This window comes from Ascaphus truei, chromosome 3 (genome assembly GCF_040206685.1).
Source record: "Ascaphus truei isolate aAscTru1 chromosome 3, aAscTru1.hap1, whole genome shotgun sequence".
In the NCBI taxonomy this organism is placed as follows: Eukaryota; Metazoa; Chordata; class Amphibia; order Anura; family Ascaphidae; genus Ascaphus; species Ascaphus truei.
Genome location: NC_134485.1, coordinates 326,041,464 through 326,057,981, shown reverse-complemented (window position 1 = coordinate 326,057,981; position 16,518 = coordinate 326,041,464). Strand labels below are relative to the sequence as shown.

Sequence of the window (16,518 nt, the reverse complement as noted above, 5' to 3'; positions counted from 1 at the left end):
CTGGGGCTCACTCTCCCTCTTTGAAGTGTCCTCACTGCTAAACTACCACTGCACTTCAGCTATCAGCTATCTATTGTGTGTGTTATAGCAATGTGTTGCTGGCCGTTCCGGGGCCCGCTGCCTTTTGTGGGCTGACTCATCCTGGGAGAGAGCGCCTCTCTGCTGCGTCTCTGGCTTCCTTCCTGCCCCCCGCAGTCCTAGCTAACACATAGATCTGCAATAAAGTGGTGTTTAGTTTTGGGGCCACCAGGCCTAAGTGTACCAAAGATTATAACATATCACAGCATACGCAGAATCCACTCATTTTCTTAGGCTGCGATTATAGTAGGCGCGAGGGTGCGTGTGATTTTGCGCGCTGCGAGAACAAAGTGCAGCAGCTGATATGGGCCGGCCATAGTGTGCGCACGGGTGCGATGCAGAGCGACCGCGCAGCAGATTTTTCCACCGACAAACTATGTTGTTTTTTTCGCGTCGCGTGAGCGGTTCAGCCAATGAGGGCAAACCAGCCTGGTGACGCGGCCGCCACGCCTCCCCAATCGCCTCCAGCTCAGTTCACCCATCGCTCGGGCGACAGGCGCGCGCCTACTATAATATCCGCCTTAGAGGATTATATCTTACTAAGGTGGAATGATTCAGAAGCTGCATTGGTGCCCTGAAGCAGTCATTACAAAATCCCCATGGGGGCCGTTATTAAGCGTTCCATAAAAAAAAATGGTTTTACATTAATATTTGCCAACATCGATTATTAATGGAAAATCTCGCTAAGAAGTGTGTTATTAGGATGATAAAGACAAAGTAAACACAATATAAGTTTTTTTTCACTGGTATGTGCTCTCTTTGTGCCTCACTACTGTTCTGCATATACTGTATTTTCATAACAGGCACTCTGTAAGTCTGATATATCATGGGCATTGTGTAGCCAAGGGCAGCTAGACCATTCATATATCAAAATATCTTATGTTACCAATTTCAATAAGGCACTCTGAGCTTCGGTTATTATCGGGTATTGTCAAGGGCTCTTTAACCCTTTCAGTGCCAAAGGAGCATCTCTGGTACAAAGAGGGTTAATGTGATAGTAACTAGTGTTGAACCCACTTCTAAGTGCCTTACTACAATCAAGATTAAAGTAGAGTTGCATTACTATTTTAAAATGTTTGCTCATTTGCATGTCATTACCCAGAATCCCTAGATGCACTGTATGCTATGGCTGCGGCCCCGGTCCTCCCGGCTGCACGCGTGCCTGGTGGCATGGCGGTGCGTGCAGCGACTACATCTGCAATTGGCGGTCTGTAGGGGAGAACTGGGGGGGGGGACACGGCTATAACGGGGCATATCTGCCCTGCCATTGGCTGCGTGCTGCCACGTGACCGTGTCGCCGCATGGGAAGACACATTTCTTGTCTCCCCTGCTGGCTGACGCCTAACGCACTCGGTGAGTCTACACGCGAGAACACACTGGGGCCTGCCTGATTGCGGTTAGTGTCTGGTTTACGGCACGTGCCGCTGTCACCACTGGGAGACACAGAGGGAGATACCAGGCTGGTGTTAGGGTTGCACTGGGAGACACAGAGGAAGATACCAGGCTGGTGTTAGGGTTGCACTGAGAGACACAGAGGGAGATACACAGCGGGCTGCACTGGTAACTAAGCAAAGTAGTCTGCAGAGAGAACAATCATAGAGCAGCTCTGAGCAAATTCACAGGGCAGCAGCAGCAGCCATCTCGTGTGGTTGTACATAACGCCAAGTATGTGATCAGCAAAATAAAGGAACTTTAAATACATATAGATGTTGCACTAAGCGGTTGTTGACTGTATAATAGGGATAATTTTCTTCTGTATTTCTGCATTGTGTGTATAACTGTACTTGATCTCTGCTGGCACAATTAGTCCCTTCTCTGGGGAGCTTTTGACCTTATTTTAGTTCCTGCGGCTGAGCGAGATAAAGGAACATATTTACTACGGTAAGTGATGTTATTCCATAAGACACCTTTAAAACCAGTTCAATATGTCTTCTGGCTCCAAAAGGTGTCTTGTAGTATAGCATTGCTTACTAAATAACAGTATTTTTCGTCTTGAACGCTCAAATGCCCCTGTTTTGTTACACTTCTGTACTGGATTGACGTGCACGCAGTGAGAAGCGTGAGCTCCGATTTGGCATTAATGCTTCTGCCTGCCTCTAATTCTGCAGGTCACGTTCCCTGACGTGGAGAAAGCTGAATGGGTCAACAAGGTAAGGGAGATATTGTGTCATTGTTTGCATGTGAATGTGCAGGGCATTGTGTTTCTGCGCATGTCCTTGTTTATGTATGTCTATGTCATTGTGTATGTGTATATTTCCAGGCCATTGTCGGGGAGTCTGTGTATGCCCAGGCTATTGTGTGTGTGTGTGTGTGGGGGGGGGGGGGGGGGGGAGTCTGTGTATGCCCAGGCTATTGTGTGTGTGTGTGTGTGTGTGGGGGGGTGGTTGGGGGGGGGGGGGGCGCGCGAGTGGGGAGTCTGTGTATGCCCAGGCCATTGTTGTGGGGGTCTGTGTATGCCCAGGCCATTGCTGTGGGGGTCTGTGTATGCCCAGGCCATTGTTGTGGGGGTCTGTGTATGCCCATGCCATTGTTGTGGGGGTCTGTGTATGCCCGTGCCATTGTTGTGGGGGTCTGTGTAGGACCAGGCCAGTGCTTTGGGGGTCTGTGTAGGACCAGGCCAGTTCTGTGGGGGTCTGTGTATGCCAGGCCATTGCTGTGAGGGTCTGTGTATGCCCAGGCCATTGCTGTGAGGGTCTGTGTATGCCCAGGCCATTGCTGTGGGGGTCTGTGTATGCCCAGGCCATTGCTGTGGGAGTCTGTGTATGCCTAGGCCATTGCTGTGGGGGTCTGTGTATGCCCAGGCCATTGTTGTGGGGGTCTGTGTATGCCCAGGCCATTGCTGTGAGGGTCTGTGTATGCCAGGCCATTGCTGTGGGGGTCTGTGTATGCCCAGGCCATTGTTGTGGGGGTCTGTGTATGCCCAGGCCATTGCTGTGAGGGTCTGTGTATGCCCAGGCCATTGCTGTGGGGGTCTGTGTATGCCAGGCCATTGCTGTGGGGGTCTGTGTATGCCCAGGCCATTGCTGTGGGGGTCTGTTATGCCCAGGCCATTGCTGTGGGGGTCTGTGTATGCCCAGGCCATTGCTGTGGGGGTCTGTATATGTCAGGCCATTGCTGTGGGAGTCTGTGTATGCCCAGGCCATTGCTGTGGGGGTCTGTGTATGCCCATGCCATTGCTGTGGGGGTCTGTGTATGCCCAGGCCATTGCTGTGGGGGTCTGTATATGTCAGGCCATTGCTGTGGGGGTCTGTGTATGCCCAGGCCATTGCTGTGGGAGTCTGTGTATGCCCATGCCATTGCTGTGGGAGTCTGTGTATGCCCATGCCATTGCTGTGGGGGTCTGTGTATGCCCAGGCCATTGCTGTGGGGGTCTGTGTATGCCCAGGCCATTGCTGTGGGGGTCTATGTATGCCCAGGCCATTGCTGTGGGGGTCTGTGTATGCCCAGGCCATTGCTGTGGGGGTCTGTGTATGCCCAGGCCATTGCTGTGGGGGTCTGTGTATGCCCAGGCCATTGCTGTGGGGGTCTGTGTATGCCCAGGCCATTGCTGTGGGGGTCTGTGTATGCCCAGGCCATTGCTGTGGGGGTCTGTGTATGCCCATGCCATTGCTGTGGGGGTCTGTGTATGCCCAGGCCATTGCTGTGGGGGTCTGTGTATGCCCAGGCCATTGCTGTGGGGGTCTGTGTATGCCCAGGCCATTGCTGTGGGGGTCTGTGTATGCCCAGGCCATTGCTGTGGGGGTCTGTGTATGACCATGCCATTGTTGTGGGGGTCTGTGTATGCCCATGCCATTGTTGTGGGGGTCTGTGTATGACCATGCCATTGTTGTGGGGGTCTGTGTATGCCCAGGCCATTGCTGTGGGGGTCTATGTATGCCCAGGCCATTGCTGTGGGGGTCTGTGTATGCCCAGGCCATTGCTGTGGGGGTCTGTGTATGCCCAGGCCATTGCTGTGGGGGTCTGTGTATGCCCAGGCCATTGCTGTGGGGGTCTGTGTATGCCCAGGCCATTGCTGTGGGGGTCTGTGTATGCCCAGGCCATTGCTGTGGGGGTCTGTGTATGCCCAGGCCATTGCTGTGGGGGTCTGTGTATGCCCAGGCCATTGCTGTGGGGGTCTGTGTATGCCCATGCCATTGCTGTGGGGGTCTGTGTATGCCCAGGCCATTGCTGTGGGGGTCTGTGTATGCCCAGGCCATTGCTGTGGGGGTCTGTGTATGCCCAGGCCATTGCTGTGGGGGTCTGTGTATGCCCAGGCCATTGCTGTGGGGGTCTGTGTATGCCCAGGCCATTGCTGTGGGGGTCTGTGTATGCCTAGGCCATTGTTGATCTGTGCTTGTGGGAGTCCTTATGTGTACAATGTACATGGAGCCGCACTGTCCTGGCCTTGAGAGCTAGTCAGTACAAGCTGATAAAACACACTTCTCTAATCCATTAGTAAATGGGTGAGGCCGAGAATGCATTGAAAACCCCCAAATCACACAATTCAGTACATTTCAGTAAATACAAGCATATGTAAACTAAATGTCATGATTTGTGTCCCAGCTTTACCTCCCCAGGACATTACAGATGTAAACTGCCACTACTTTATTTTTGAACCACTTCAGTTTCTGTATCTATTAAACGGCATCAGCCTTGTTTTAAGAAATTAAGACTCATCACAGTGTGAACCTGTTAATTATAGTCGTAGGCCTTCGGGCATTAAGTAGTCATATAATATAATATCGCTTCTGCACTTCAACAATGTATGGAGCACAGATCCATTCACTGCTAACCACAGGCTTCCTCTTGTGAAATAACAAGTCAGATGCAGCGTGGATGGGTTTGCATTCACACTGAATTGATATTTGTTTTGCAAAGTTTGGTGAGATTGTGTAAATAAAGAAGCAATATGCGATTCTCTGTCTCACCCTTTATTTTGGCCAGGTAGGTATGTGTGTGTATGTGTGTGTGTATATATATGTGTCACTTAACATAACTATATATATATATATATAGTTATGTTAAGTGACACAAACCCTCCACCGTGCAGTGGAAGCACTGTAAGTTGGGCGATAATGGTGTAAGGCAGAGTTGCAAACCTGTCTAAAACATGCAAATGAGCACACAGTAATATTTCCATTTGCTATATATATAGGGTGACCAGATTTTCAAAATAAAAAACTGGGACACTGGGACACATTAAATTTTTTTTTTACAAAACAAATTACATCACGTGACGCACCCCGTTGCCATGACAACGAGACACTGACGTCAGGCGGTGACAAGTTGCCATGACAGTGTGGCATCACGTGATGCCTCGGCGCCATAATGCGTCCCGTTGTCATGACCCACACACACCCAGAGCCACTGACCCACACACCCACACCTAGCCACTGACCCCCACACCTAGCCACTGACCCACACACCTAGCCACTGACCAACACACCTAGCCACTGACCCACACACTTAGCCACTGACACACACACACAGAGCCACACACACACACACACACACACACACACAGAGCCACACACACACAGAGCCACACACACACACACACACACACACACACACACACACACACACACACACACACACACACACACACACACACACACACACACACACACACACACACACACACACACACAGCCACACAGCCACACACACTCACAGAGCCACACACACACACACTCGGAAAGCCACACACACACTCACACAGCCACACACACAGAGCCACACACACACAGAGCCACACACACACAGAGCCACACACACACAGAGCCACACACACACACACACAAACACACCCACACCCACACACAGAGCCACACACACAGAGCCACACACACACACACACACACACACACACACAATGAGCCACACACACACACACACACTGAGACACACACACACACAGAGCCACAGACACACACAGAGCCACACACACACACAGAGCCACACACACACAGCCACACACACACAGAGCCACACACACACAGCCACACACACACACAGCCACACACACACACAGCCACACACACACAGAGACACACACACACACACACACACACACACTGAGCCACACACACACACACACACACACACACACTGAGCCACACACACACACACACACACACACACACTGAGCCACACACACACACACACACACACACACACACACACACACACACACACACACACACACACACACACACACACACACACACACACACACACAGCCACACACATAGAGCCACACACACACACAGAGCCACACACATAGAGCCACACACATACACACACACTCACAGAGAGAGAGACACACACACAAAGGAAACAGCTCAGTGTGCTCTTCCCTCCAACCAGTCCCCTGCGGCCCGGCATCCTGCAAAGCCCCGCCCCGGCTTCCTCCGACCTCCAACCAGTCCCCTGCGGCCCGGCATCCTGCAAAGCCCCGCCCCGGCTTCCTCCGACCTCCAACCAGTCTCCTGCTGCCCGGCATCCTGCAAAGCCCCGCCCCGGCTTCCTCCGACCTCCAACCAGTCCCCTGCGGGCCGGCATCCTGCAAAGCCCCGCCCCGGCTTCCTTCAACCTCCAACCAGTCCCCTGCGGCCCGGCATCCTGCAAAGCCCCGCCCCGGCTTCCTCCAACCTCCAACCAGTCCCCTGTGGCCCGGCATCCTACAAAGCCCCGCCCCGGCTTCCTCCGACCTCCAACCAGTCCCCTGCGGCCCAGCATCCTGCAAAGCCCCGCCCCGGCTTCCTCCGACCTCCAACCAGTCCCCTGCGGCCCAGCATCCTGCAAAGCCCTGCCCCGGCTTTCTCCAACCACCAGACTCACCCCCGGCAACCTTCAACCAATCCCCTGCGGCCCGGCATCCTACAAAGACTCACCCCCGGCTTCCTCCGACCTTCAACCAATGCCCTGCGGCCCGGCCGGCATTCTCCAAAAGCCCAACCCCCCGGCATTCTGCAAATCCTCACCTGCTACCACATCTTCTCCTCACCGCCCGCGCGTTGCCCCCGCCGCATCACGCAGCGCCCCCGCATCGTGCGCCACTGCATCCTGCTACAAGAACCGGGACCAGGGCCAAAAACCGGGCCGTTACCGGGACGGACCGGCAACCGGGACAGGAATTAAAAAAACGGGATTATATATATATATATATATATATATATATATATATATATATATATATATATATATATATAGACCTTACGATACTGGTTGCAACATGACATCAAGGGACAGCACGCAGGTATGTAAATCAAAATTTTCTATATTTGGTAGACACAAAAACCGACGTTTCAGTCCCCCAGTGGGACCTTTCTCAAGGTGGTGCTAAGTATGATTTACTTACCTGCGTGCTGTCCCTTGATGTCGTGTTGCAACCGGTATCGTATGGTCTGCTATTGCTTTATGGGATAAGCAACAAAACTTATTTACTTGCAAATGGTGTGCCGGCTGTGCATTGGATATATATTAGTACACAGGGACTGACGCATGCACGCCAAAAAATATGATGGTACCCCAAAAAGCTGACATATAATTCTAAACATGTCAAGAAAGTCAGCGGTGCTCCAGGGATAGGGAATATAGAAAGCAACAGAAAGAATCCCAAAGAGGAGCACACGGGTATAACCAAATGTGTAACAACGTTTATTGTAATATTAAAACAGGGGAGAAATTTAAAAAGAGGTGGAGGGTTCCTCAATACTATCACAGTGGACAACAGCACAAATGCAAGTTTATTGCTAACACAACTGGGATGGGATCATCTCCAAATGAAAAAATAATAATAAATGGTGAACAGAGTGGTTTGAAGATAAGTACACCAGACAGCTGATTCTAATGATGGTTTCTCAAGCTGTATCTGAAGGTGTACAAGGCATAACACACAGGTGAGTGGGCCCACTACACACTGTGTGAAAAGTATTGACATTCACTGCAAATAAATGAGTTAATGTTGTATGGCACGCTTGAATGTTGGAATGAAAAAAACAGTCCTGGTAATAAGTTCATATGAAAAGCGGCACAGATACAAAACGTGAACAGTCCATAGAAAAGCAAATGAATGTCCAGAGCATGCAAAAGGAGTTATCATGCAAAAGGAGTTATCCCATATACATCACCAAATGAAGATGAATAGCAATAGGTGCATGGAGTCCAAATCACTGGAAATCACCATGCTCCCACTCCCACCACAAAGAGCTTACAATCTAAGTGGTATGTGGGAGGAATACAGAGAGATAGTAGGATGGCGTTCTGGTAAGTGTGTCTGCCAGGAGCTAAGGTCGATGTATGAGGTGTGTAGTATCTGCCACGGAGCTACCCATATGCTTTGTTAAGGAGGTGGGTTTTAATATAGGTCTTAAAGGTGGATAGAGAGGGTGCTAGTAGGATATTGAGGAGAAGGGCATGCCACAGGTGTGGGGCAGTGAATGAAAAGGTTTAAGGCGGGAGAGGATTTTAGATACAAAAGGGGTAGAGAGAAGACATCCTTGAGCAGAACGCAAGAATCGGGATGGTGTATAACGAGAAATTAGGGCTGAGATGTAAGGAGGGGCAGACGAGTGTATAGCGTTGAAAGTAATTACGTAATTGCGTGTGTATGTGTTATGAGATTTGATCGGCAGCCAGGAGAGGGATTTCAGCAGGACAGACGCTGAGCAAATTTAGGAAAGAGTAAAGGGATTCTGGCAGCAACATTTAGGATAGGATGTAGGGGAGACAGGTGAGAGGCAGGAAGGACGGACAGCGGGAGGTTACAATAGTCGAGACAGGAGAGAATGAGGGCTTGAGTCAGAGTTTTAGCAGTAGAGCAACAGAGGAAAGGGCGTATCTTTGTAATATTGCGGAGGAAAAAGCAACAGGTTAATGCTACATTTTAAATGTGAGAGGAGAATGTGAGGGAGGAGTCACATGTGACCCCTAAGCAGCGTGTATAATAGTAGTGCTTCCAACGGTAATGTAGTAGGGCCGGGATTGGGAGGAAATATGAGGCGGTTTTTGACATGTTAAGTTTAAGACGGCGGAGGGCCATCCAGGATGATATAGCGGAGAGACACTCAGAAACTTTGGTCTATACAGCAGGTGTAAGGTCAGGGGTTGAAAAGTAAATTTGTGTGTCATCAGCATCGATGTGATATTTGAACCCAAGAGACGTGTCTTGTACGGCCAGTACTGCTGTAGTTTATCACACTCTCTTGGACTTTGGACTTTTTGCTAATTTGGAGGGCATATTGGAGTGCTGCACCAGTGGTGTTTTTGTTTAGATGTAGATACACTGAGATGTTGTCACTTATATTGTTGTATGGAATGTTAGGCACTTAGATTCCTGTAGAGTAGCGCCACAAATACTTCACTTGTTTATCTGTATAACCTGCCTGCAGACCTGCTGTGTGTGAGTTTGTGTATCTGTGAGGCATGTGAATCCGCTGACTGTTGGATCCCCTTCAGATCTTGGCACAGCTCTGGCCGTTTATCGGTCAGTACCTGGAGAAGATGCTCATCGATACTATAGCGCCTTTAATCCGCTCAAGCAACACCCACCTGTCAACCTTCTACTTCACCAAAATCAGCATTGGCGAGAAGGTAACTAAACTCCCGTTCCTTCCATCTCCTTGTTCAAGATGAGTATTCATTATTTCAATGCGGTTGAGACCTAGAAAACGTTGCTCTGCTTCTAAATCTCTCAGTGCTATAGGGCCCTACATTCAATTGTACAGTCGATTGGCAATGGAGGTTATAAAGCAGTGTTGGGAAGAGAACATAACCTCTGAAGTGCTCTCCCTCTTCCCCTTTATATATTGAGAATGTGATATAAATGGACTGCCTTTATTTTGGGGAAGATAACCAGGCCTGTGGCATACTTTATCCCATCTTTCGTTATATGACGTGGGCACAAATATATCCAATTATTATATTAACAGAAGCCTTAAAAATATCTCTTCTCCCTGGATCTGCTCCCAAACTCTCTGTAACTCCCCCCTGTGCTATGCAGCCCCCAAAGGTGATTGGAGTGAAGGCTCATACAGAGATGGACAAGAAGCAGATAATCCTGGACCTGCACATCAGGTAACTGCAAGTGCTTTTTAGAAGTGTTCCCCAAAGCTAACACTTTCACACCTCTATCCCCTTGTATCCAAATCTGTCACATTGTTCCTCCTGTAGCCAGGGCATTTTCACTTCTCATCCTCCCAGTCAGCGCTGTAATTCAGTTTCCTTGACTCTTAGGCCTTATTCAATATATACGCCGGTGTGACCTTTTTGGCTTTTTTTTGCCTGAAAAGCCTTATAGACTTTAATGGGGATTTTCGGATTTACCAGCCCTGGCGGCCACTTCAGCGTATATAGAATGATGCCTTAACTGTTCATCCATAAGCCAGCACTCATATACTTCTTACTTCATACCGGAGGCTCATACACCTCCCCACAGCCAATGGGATTTCTCACCTCCTCCCCATAGATAGGGCCCTTCCACAGCTCTCCCGTAGATGAAGCTCATATGTTTGCCGCCTCAGCAGCCAGCTCTGTATACACTGTTCCCTCCATAGCCAGCTCTCTTAAACTGCTTCACTCCCTCCATAACCTTGACTCTTAACTGCCCCTCCTTCCCATCCAAGGCCAGCTCTCCTCTCCCCACTCCTATACTGCTCCCTGCAGCACTCTGACATGAGATGTTCTTTACTTAGTTATGTTGGGGACATGGAAGTGGATGTGGAGGTGAAGAAATATTTCTGTAAAGCTGGAGTTAAGGGGGTGCAGGTGAGTGAGCCAGGGAGATACTGTGTCAGAGGGGAGCACATGGCGGGCGAAAGAGGACGTTTGGATGAGATGAAAAATGATGTTGTTTATCTGCTTTTTCTCTCTCTCTCCCATTAGCTCGCTTTATCTCCTTTCTCTTACTTCGGCTATTGCTCTATTTTTGTTTATTTCTCTCTCTCTCTCTCTCTTGCTCGTTTGAACTCTCTTTCCCTTTTTCACACAGCCTATAAATTGTACTACTGTATGTCCATCTCTGGATACACTGCACCTACTGCATATAACAATAAATGACTATAATATCCTCTCACAGCTGCATGGGATGCTCCGTGTTATCTTGGAGCCTCTGATGGGTGACATCCCCCTCATCGGAGCCATCACCTTATTCTTCATCCGTCGGCCGGTAAGTCAGAGGCGAACGACTAACGCTGCTAAAGGGAAGAGCAGCAAGGAACTCTTCCTCTGAGGCGAAGAGCTGACAGAGGGGATTGGGAGGGGGAGTCAGCAGGACTCTGTGGGAGAATTAGTGCTCCAATATCTGTACCCTCCCTGTCTTATGCCCCATTGTATCTTTTCTGGCCTTATTTTACTTGATGATGTCCAAGGTGGTTAGGGAACGCAATAATATGAAAAAGAAGAAACATATACAAAATAGTGCAATATGTCTACAACTTCAGGTAAAGAATCCAAATCTCATTCATCCAATGAATTGAATACTCACAGATTGAACTGTGGCAACATGTATATAAAGGTATCTTTAAAGTTGCAAGTTTTGTTTCTTTACGTCAACCCCAATGGTGTGCGGCTCAGGGAGGTTTCTTTAACGCTTGCAGTGATAAGAGAAAAGAGCAGACATAGTGTAGACTGTATAAAAGTTTATATCTGATTAAAATAATGCCAGATTCACTCACATGGTTCCCAAGTAAATAAAGCAGTTTGATCTCAATGATCTATGCCGCCGACAGAGGCTACGAAGCAGTCTCCTCACTCGATACACTGGAGGGTTCCCGTCTCGCGTCTCTCACGGCTCACGTACTTCCGGGTTGCAGGGAAATCCCGCGGTGGTTTGGAGTCAGTCGGTGATAGCTGTGGTGACACTCTACGCGTTTCTCCTCATCCGAGGTTTCTTGAGGAGAAACAAAGCTATCACCGACTGACTCCAAACCACCGCGGGATTTCCCTGCAACCCGGAAGTACGTGAGCCGTGAGAGACGCGAGACGGGAACCCTCCAGTGTATCGAGTGAGGAGACTGCTTCGTAGCCTCTGTCGGCGGCATAGATCATTGAGATCAAACTGCTTTATTTACTTGGGAACCATGTGAGTGAATCTGGCATTATTTTAATCAGATATAAACTTTTATACAGTCTACACTATGTCTGCTCTTTTCTCTTATCACTGCAAGCGTTAAAGAAACCTCCCTGAACCGCACACCATTGGGGTTGACGTAAAGAAACAAAACTTGCAACTTTAAAGATACCTTTATATACATGTTGCCACAGTTCAATCTGTGAGTATTCAATTCATTGGATGAATGAGATTTGGATTCTTTACCTGAAGTTGTAGACATATTGCACTATTTTGTATATGTTTCTTCTTTTCCATGTCATTGCGTTCCCTAACCACCTTGGACATCGCTATATCATGAGGATTAAGAAAGAAATCCTGGATTGAGGTTGAGCAGCATCGTACAAAGATAATTATTCACAAAATATATTTCTTTCTGTGTGTAGTCACTGAATACTATAAGATTTATTTAAATCACTGTAAATTCGCTTTATTATATTGTTCACTAAGATCTTTTATTTGAAAGATCACACTCTAGACCTGAGCGCTATTAGACAACACCTCTTTTTCACAAGCATTGCTTATTTTACTCGAGGCAGGCTGTGTCCCTGCTGTGTCCATCTGCTTGTTTAAAGCTGTAGTTCCACATAGGACCAAATTAAACTAATGGCTTTCCAACTCTAGTGGGGTAATTCCAGCGGCCAATTTACATATCTGCCGCCCTTAGGCACTTGCCTGTGTCTGCCGCCCTGCCTTCTCATTCAGAATCCAGCGTCAAATTACGCCGCGGACGTCACCAACGTGACGTCGTGCGGCGTCTCGTTACCATTGTAACTCGACGGCATAACGTCATGGTTGCCATGGCAACGGGACGCCGTGTGACGCCGGTTGTGGCGTCATTTGACGCTCGAATTTTGAAGGAGAAGGCAGAGTGGCAGAACGGAGGCGGCCGGCACAGACAAGTAAATCCTTCCCGTTCGGGCCGAGAGCGTGGCAAATGCAAATAGGGGCGGACATTTTTGCCGCCCCAAAATTTTGCCGCCTTAGGCCCAGGCCTAACGGACCTAATGGGAAATCTGAGACTGGGTAATTCTATATTGTTCATAGCAGCCAATCACACCACAATTTGCCTAGACCCCAATTTACGTCAATGGGTGTTTTCGTGCGATCGCAGCTTCGAACACTATAGAATTACCCCCTAAATATACTATTAACAAATCATGTTTGAAATCCTGAAGATTTCCCCCGTGCTTTCATTAATCCCTGTGATTTCAGTGGGTGTACATGAAGATAACTCTATGCAGGCACTCTCACAATCCATGGGTTTTGGCGTCGTACAGACGCAGCTGTGAGTCCAGCCAAAGATAAAGTAGCACAATCATTAAAAGCAACAGACCTGCAATATAACCTTACCAATCGATTATAAGAAAAGACTGGGTCCTGTGGAAATTGCCTCGGCTATATACAGCTGCTTTGCAATACTTTGCTGGCCTCTCTGGCCGGCTGAGGGGTTAGAGCAGCGGTGACCAACTCGAGTCCTCAAGGCCATCAACAGGTCAGGTTTTCAGGATATCCCAGTTTCAGCACTGTGGCTCAGACGAAGACTGCCACACCTGTGCTGAAGCAGGGATAGCCTGAAAAGCTGAGCTGTTGGTGGCCCTTGAGGACTTCCGTTGGCCACCCCTGGGTTAGAGGAATAGCGCAGTGACACCGTGGGCGCGGGAGCTGTGTCTGCAGCACAATGTGTCACTTCACTGTATATTTGTTTCCTCAAAAGAAAGGGATGTGGAAATTAAGGATTTTAAATACAAAAGTAGCGGTATTTCTAAATGTAAAAAAATAAATACAAAGTACTAGTACAATCCCACCACGAACACTGGCCGTGTCCCACTCTGTCTCACCATGTTATTCAGCTGAAGTGGTAAATACGGCAGTGGCCCCCGTACTGTACCAATGTGTTACCGTTGTAGTTTTGATGATTATTATTCCCCCCTCGTCCCCTTCATTGGACTTCACTAAAGAATATGTTGAAGAACGAAAATAAATTCTAATGATGCACTTTTCTGATGATTAAAAAACTCGCCCAAAAATCTTGTCAATAGAACAAAATGGTTCATTGGGCTTTGGATGTTCCCCGTAAACCTTCCCAGTGTCCTCCTGCCTCCATACCTCCATGTACCATTCTTAGCACATGTCTCCCCTGACTTCCCCTCTCACTGCTCTACTCGGAATACTTCCCTTTCCTGGCAGTTGTTGGACCTGAACTGGACCGGACTCACAAACCTGCTGGACATCCCTGGACTCAAGTAAGTGAACATCACCCTATTTGTGCTGTATAACCGTCCTTTCTCCCCTAATGCTTATTTTCTTACGTCTATACCAGCCCTTCTCTTGTAATGATCCTTCTCCTCTCACCCTGCACTTTGGTTTCTCTCCCCTGTATCTGCCCCTCTCTATCCCTATTCTGTGTTCATGTTTTTCTTCCTTCTACCCTTGTGCCCTCTCCTCCACATTCCCTGCTTTCTCTCTCACTCTTTCAATGCTGTTACCCCCCCTTCCCTTCTCCTCTTTTATTTCTCTGCTGCCTTGAATTCTTCCCTTCCTTTGTATCCTCCCTTTCACATCTGCAGCGTAATGTCGGACACAATGATCATGGATATCATCTCCTCGTTCCTGGTGCTGCCAAATCGCCTGGCCATCCCTTTAGCACCCGATCTACACATGGCAGAGCTGCGGTCCCCCCTACCCAGGGTATAAGCCAGCATTTCTCTCTTGTTGCCCATCTGTTAGTCCATGCTACAGAGTATTTATACCTCCCTTTCTCACTCTCCCTGCTTCCATGTTTCTAACGGTCTCTCTCAGTCTTAATCCCTTTTCCCTCCTTTTAGTGCCTTTTGGTCTGTCTTCCTTTCTCCCACTTGCTCTGTTTCAGAGTCCCCCTCACTCTACCTTCTTTCAGGGCATTGTACGCATTCACCTGTTGGAAGCTCGAGACCTGTCTGCTATGGATATACAGCTGAAGGGGCTGATGTCAGGGAAGTCTGACCCATATGCCATTGTGCGTGTAGGGACACAGGTCTTCACCAGCCGTGTTGTTAATAAGAATCTCAACCCTGTCTGGCGAGAGATGTACGAGGTATGAGTCATAGGCCAGGACATTGCCTTTACAGTACACACATTCAGAATCGGTAGGTTCTCATATGTAGTGGTTAATGGTAATGTATTGGATAGGTCAGTAGGTAAAGAGAAGGTTCAGGGTTCAATGCTCATCTTTGCCACCGAGACTTAGTGTGACATTGGGCAAATCAAATTATCTGCCTTTTACTCTATGTAGCAAGTTATATTGCTGAAATTAGTAACATATTTCCATTCTTCATACCCACCTTTGGAGTCTGGTTAAGGCAATGTTAGGGTTGTTCAATAAAAATGTAAAACACCTGTAGCTTTGTCCAGGACCAATGTGACTAGTAGATCTTTGCTGTTGTAACTTCATACAGGAACATACGTGTATATAATGAAGGTCTTTTTGAAACCACTGGTAGGCTTCTTTTAATCTCCGATGTTTGTCCCTTATCCAGGTTATTGTCAATGAGGTGCCTGGTCAAGAACTGGAGGTGGAGCTGTTTGACAAGGATCCCGACCAGGATGATTTATTGGGAAGGTTGGTTGGAAATGTCTGCTAGGTTATAGAGTTGTGGTGTATCCTTCCTACATCCTCACTATATAACACAGATGGATCACAATGACAAAAGACAAATCCTCTCCTTAGGGACCCAGGATCTGCCCAGTATTTCCCTCCATCTGCAGAGGGACGTGGTGATACAGAGACTGATGAGCTTTGGCCTGTCAAAACTGTCCCCCTAACGACAGACTGACATACAAACTGAGCATATCGTTGCAGCCACAGGGTGACACAGACCAGTGATACATTACCCGTCTGTGAATCTATTCCTTCATGTGACACAAATACAATAGGAACCCGAGTCCCAAGGAGTCTGTCTCTTCTTCAATGTAATCATATTTTCTTCCTTTTCCGTATTAGAATGAAGTTGGATCTAGGTGAGGTGAAGAAAGCACATGTTCTGGACAAGGTTAGAGGGGGAGGTTGAGTGTGTGTGTGTGTGTACAATATATTACATTTATCGGTGTAATAGGAACCCCGAGTGACTGGTTTCTCTCTTTACAGTGGTTCCCTCTAAAGAGTGTTAAGACAGGCTCACTACATCTCAGACTGGAGTGGCTCAGTCTTATGTCCGATACTTCACAACTTGAACAGGTAACAATGATACCAAGATCATGCCCAATGGAAATAAGGGACCCTTTCCATGTCTGCACTTCACATTTTCTCACCTACACTACTCCCATCTCCCTAAAACCCCCTCATCTATCCACCCTCATCCAATCACTCT

The 16,518-nt window shown here is 48.2% G+C and overlaps 1 protein-coding gene across 2 annotated transcripts in view; it reads left to right on the top strand.

Moving 5' to 3' along the window:
• The window catches only part of LOC142489844 (extended synaptotagmin-1-like), an 85,123-nt gene that overhangs the window by 16,085 nt on the left and 52,520 nt on the right, over positions 1 to 16,518 (top strand). For both annotated transcript variants that reach the window (XM_075591344.1, XM_075591343.1), the window contains exons 2-12: positions 2,187 to 2,228; positions 9,520 to 9,654; positions 10,064 to 10,137; positions 10,755 to 10,827; positions 11,138 to 11,227; positions 14,360 to 14,415; positions 14,740 to 14,860; positions 15,069 to 15,245; positions 15,688 to 15,770; positions 16,152 to 16,200; positions 16,296 to 16,385. In XM_075591344.1, the coding sequence (XP_075447459.1) occupies positions 2,187 to 2,228; positions 9,520 to 9,654; positions 10,064 to 10,137; positions 10,755 to 10,827; positions 11,138 to 11,227; positions 14,360 to 14,415; positions 14,740 to 14,860; positions 15,069 to 15,245; positions 15,688 to 15,770; positions 16,152 to 16,200; positions 16,296 to 16,385 (990 nt within the window). The remainder of the gene's footprint in view (positions 1 to 2,186; positions 2,229 to 9,519; positions 9,655 to 10,063; positions 10,138 to 10,754; positions 10,828 to 11,137; positions 11,228 to 14,359; positions 14,416 to 14,739; positions 14,861 to 15,068; positions 15,246 to 15,687; positions 15,771 to 16,151; positions 16,201 to 16,295; positions 16,386 to 16,518) is intronic.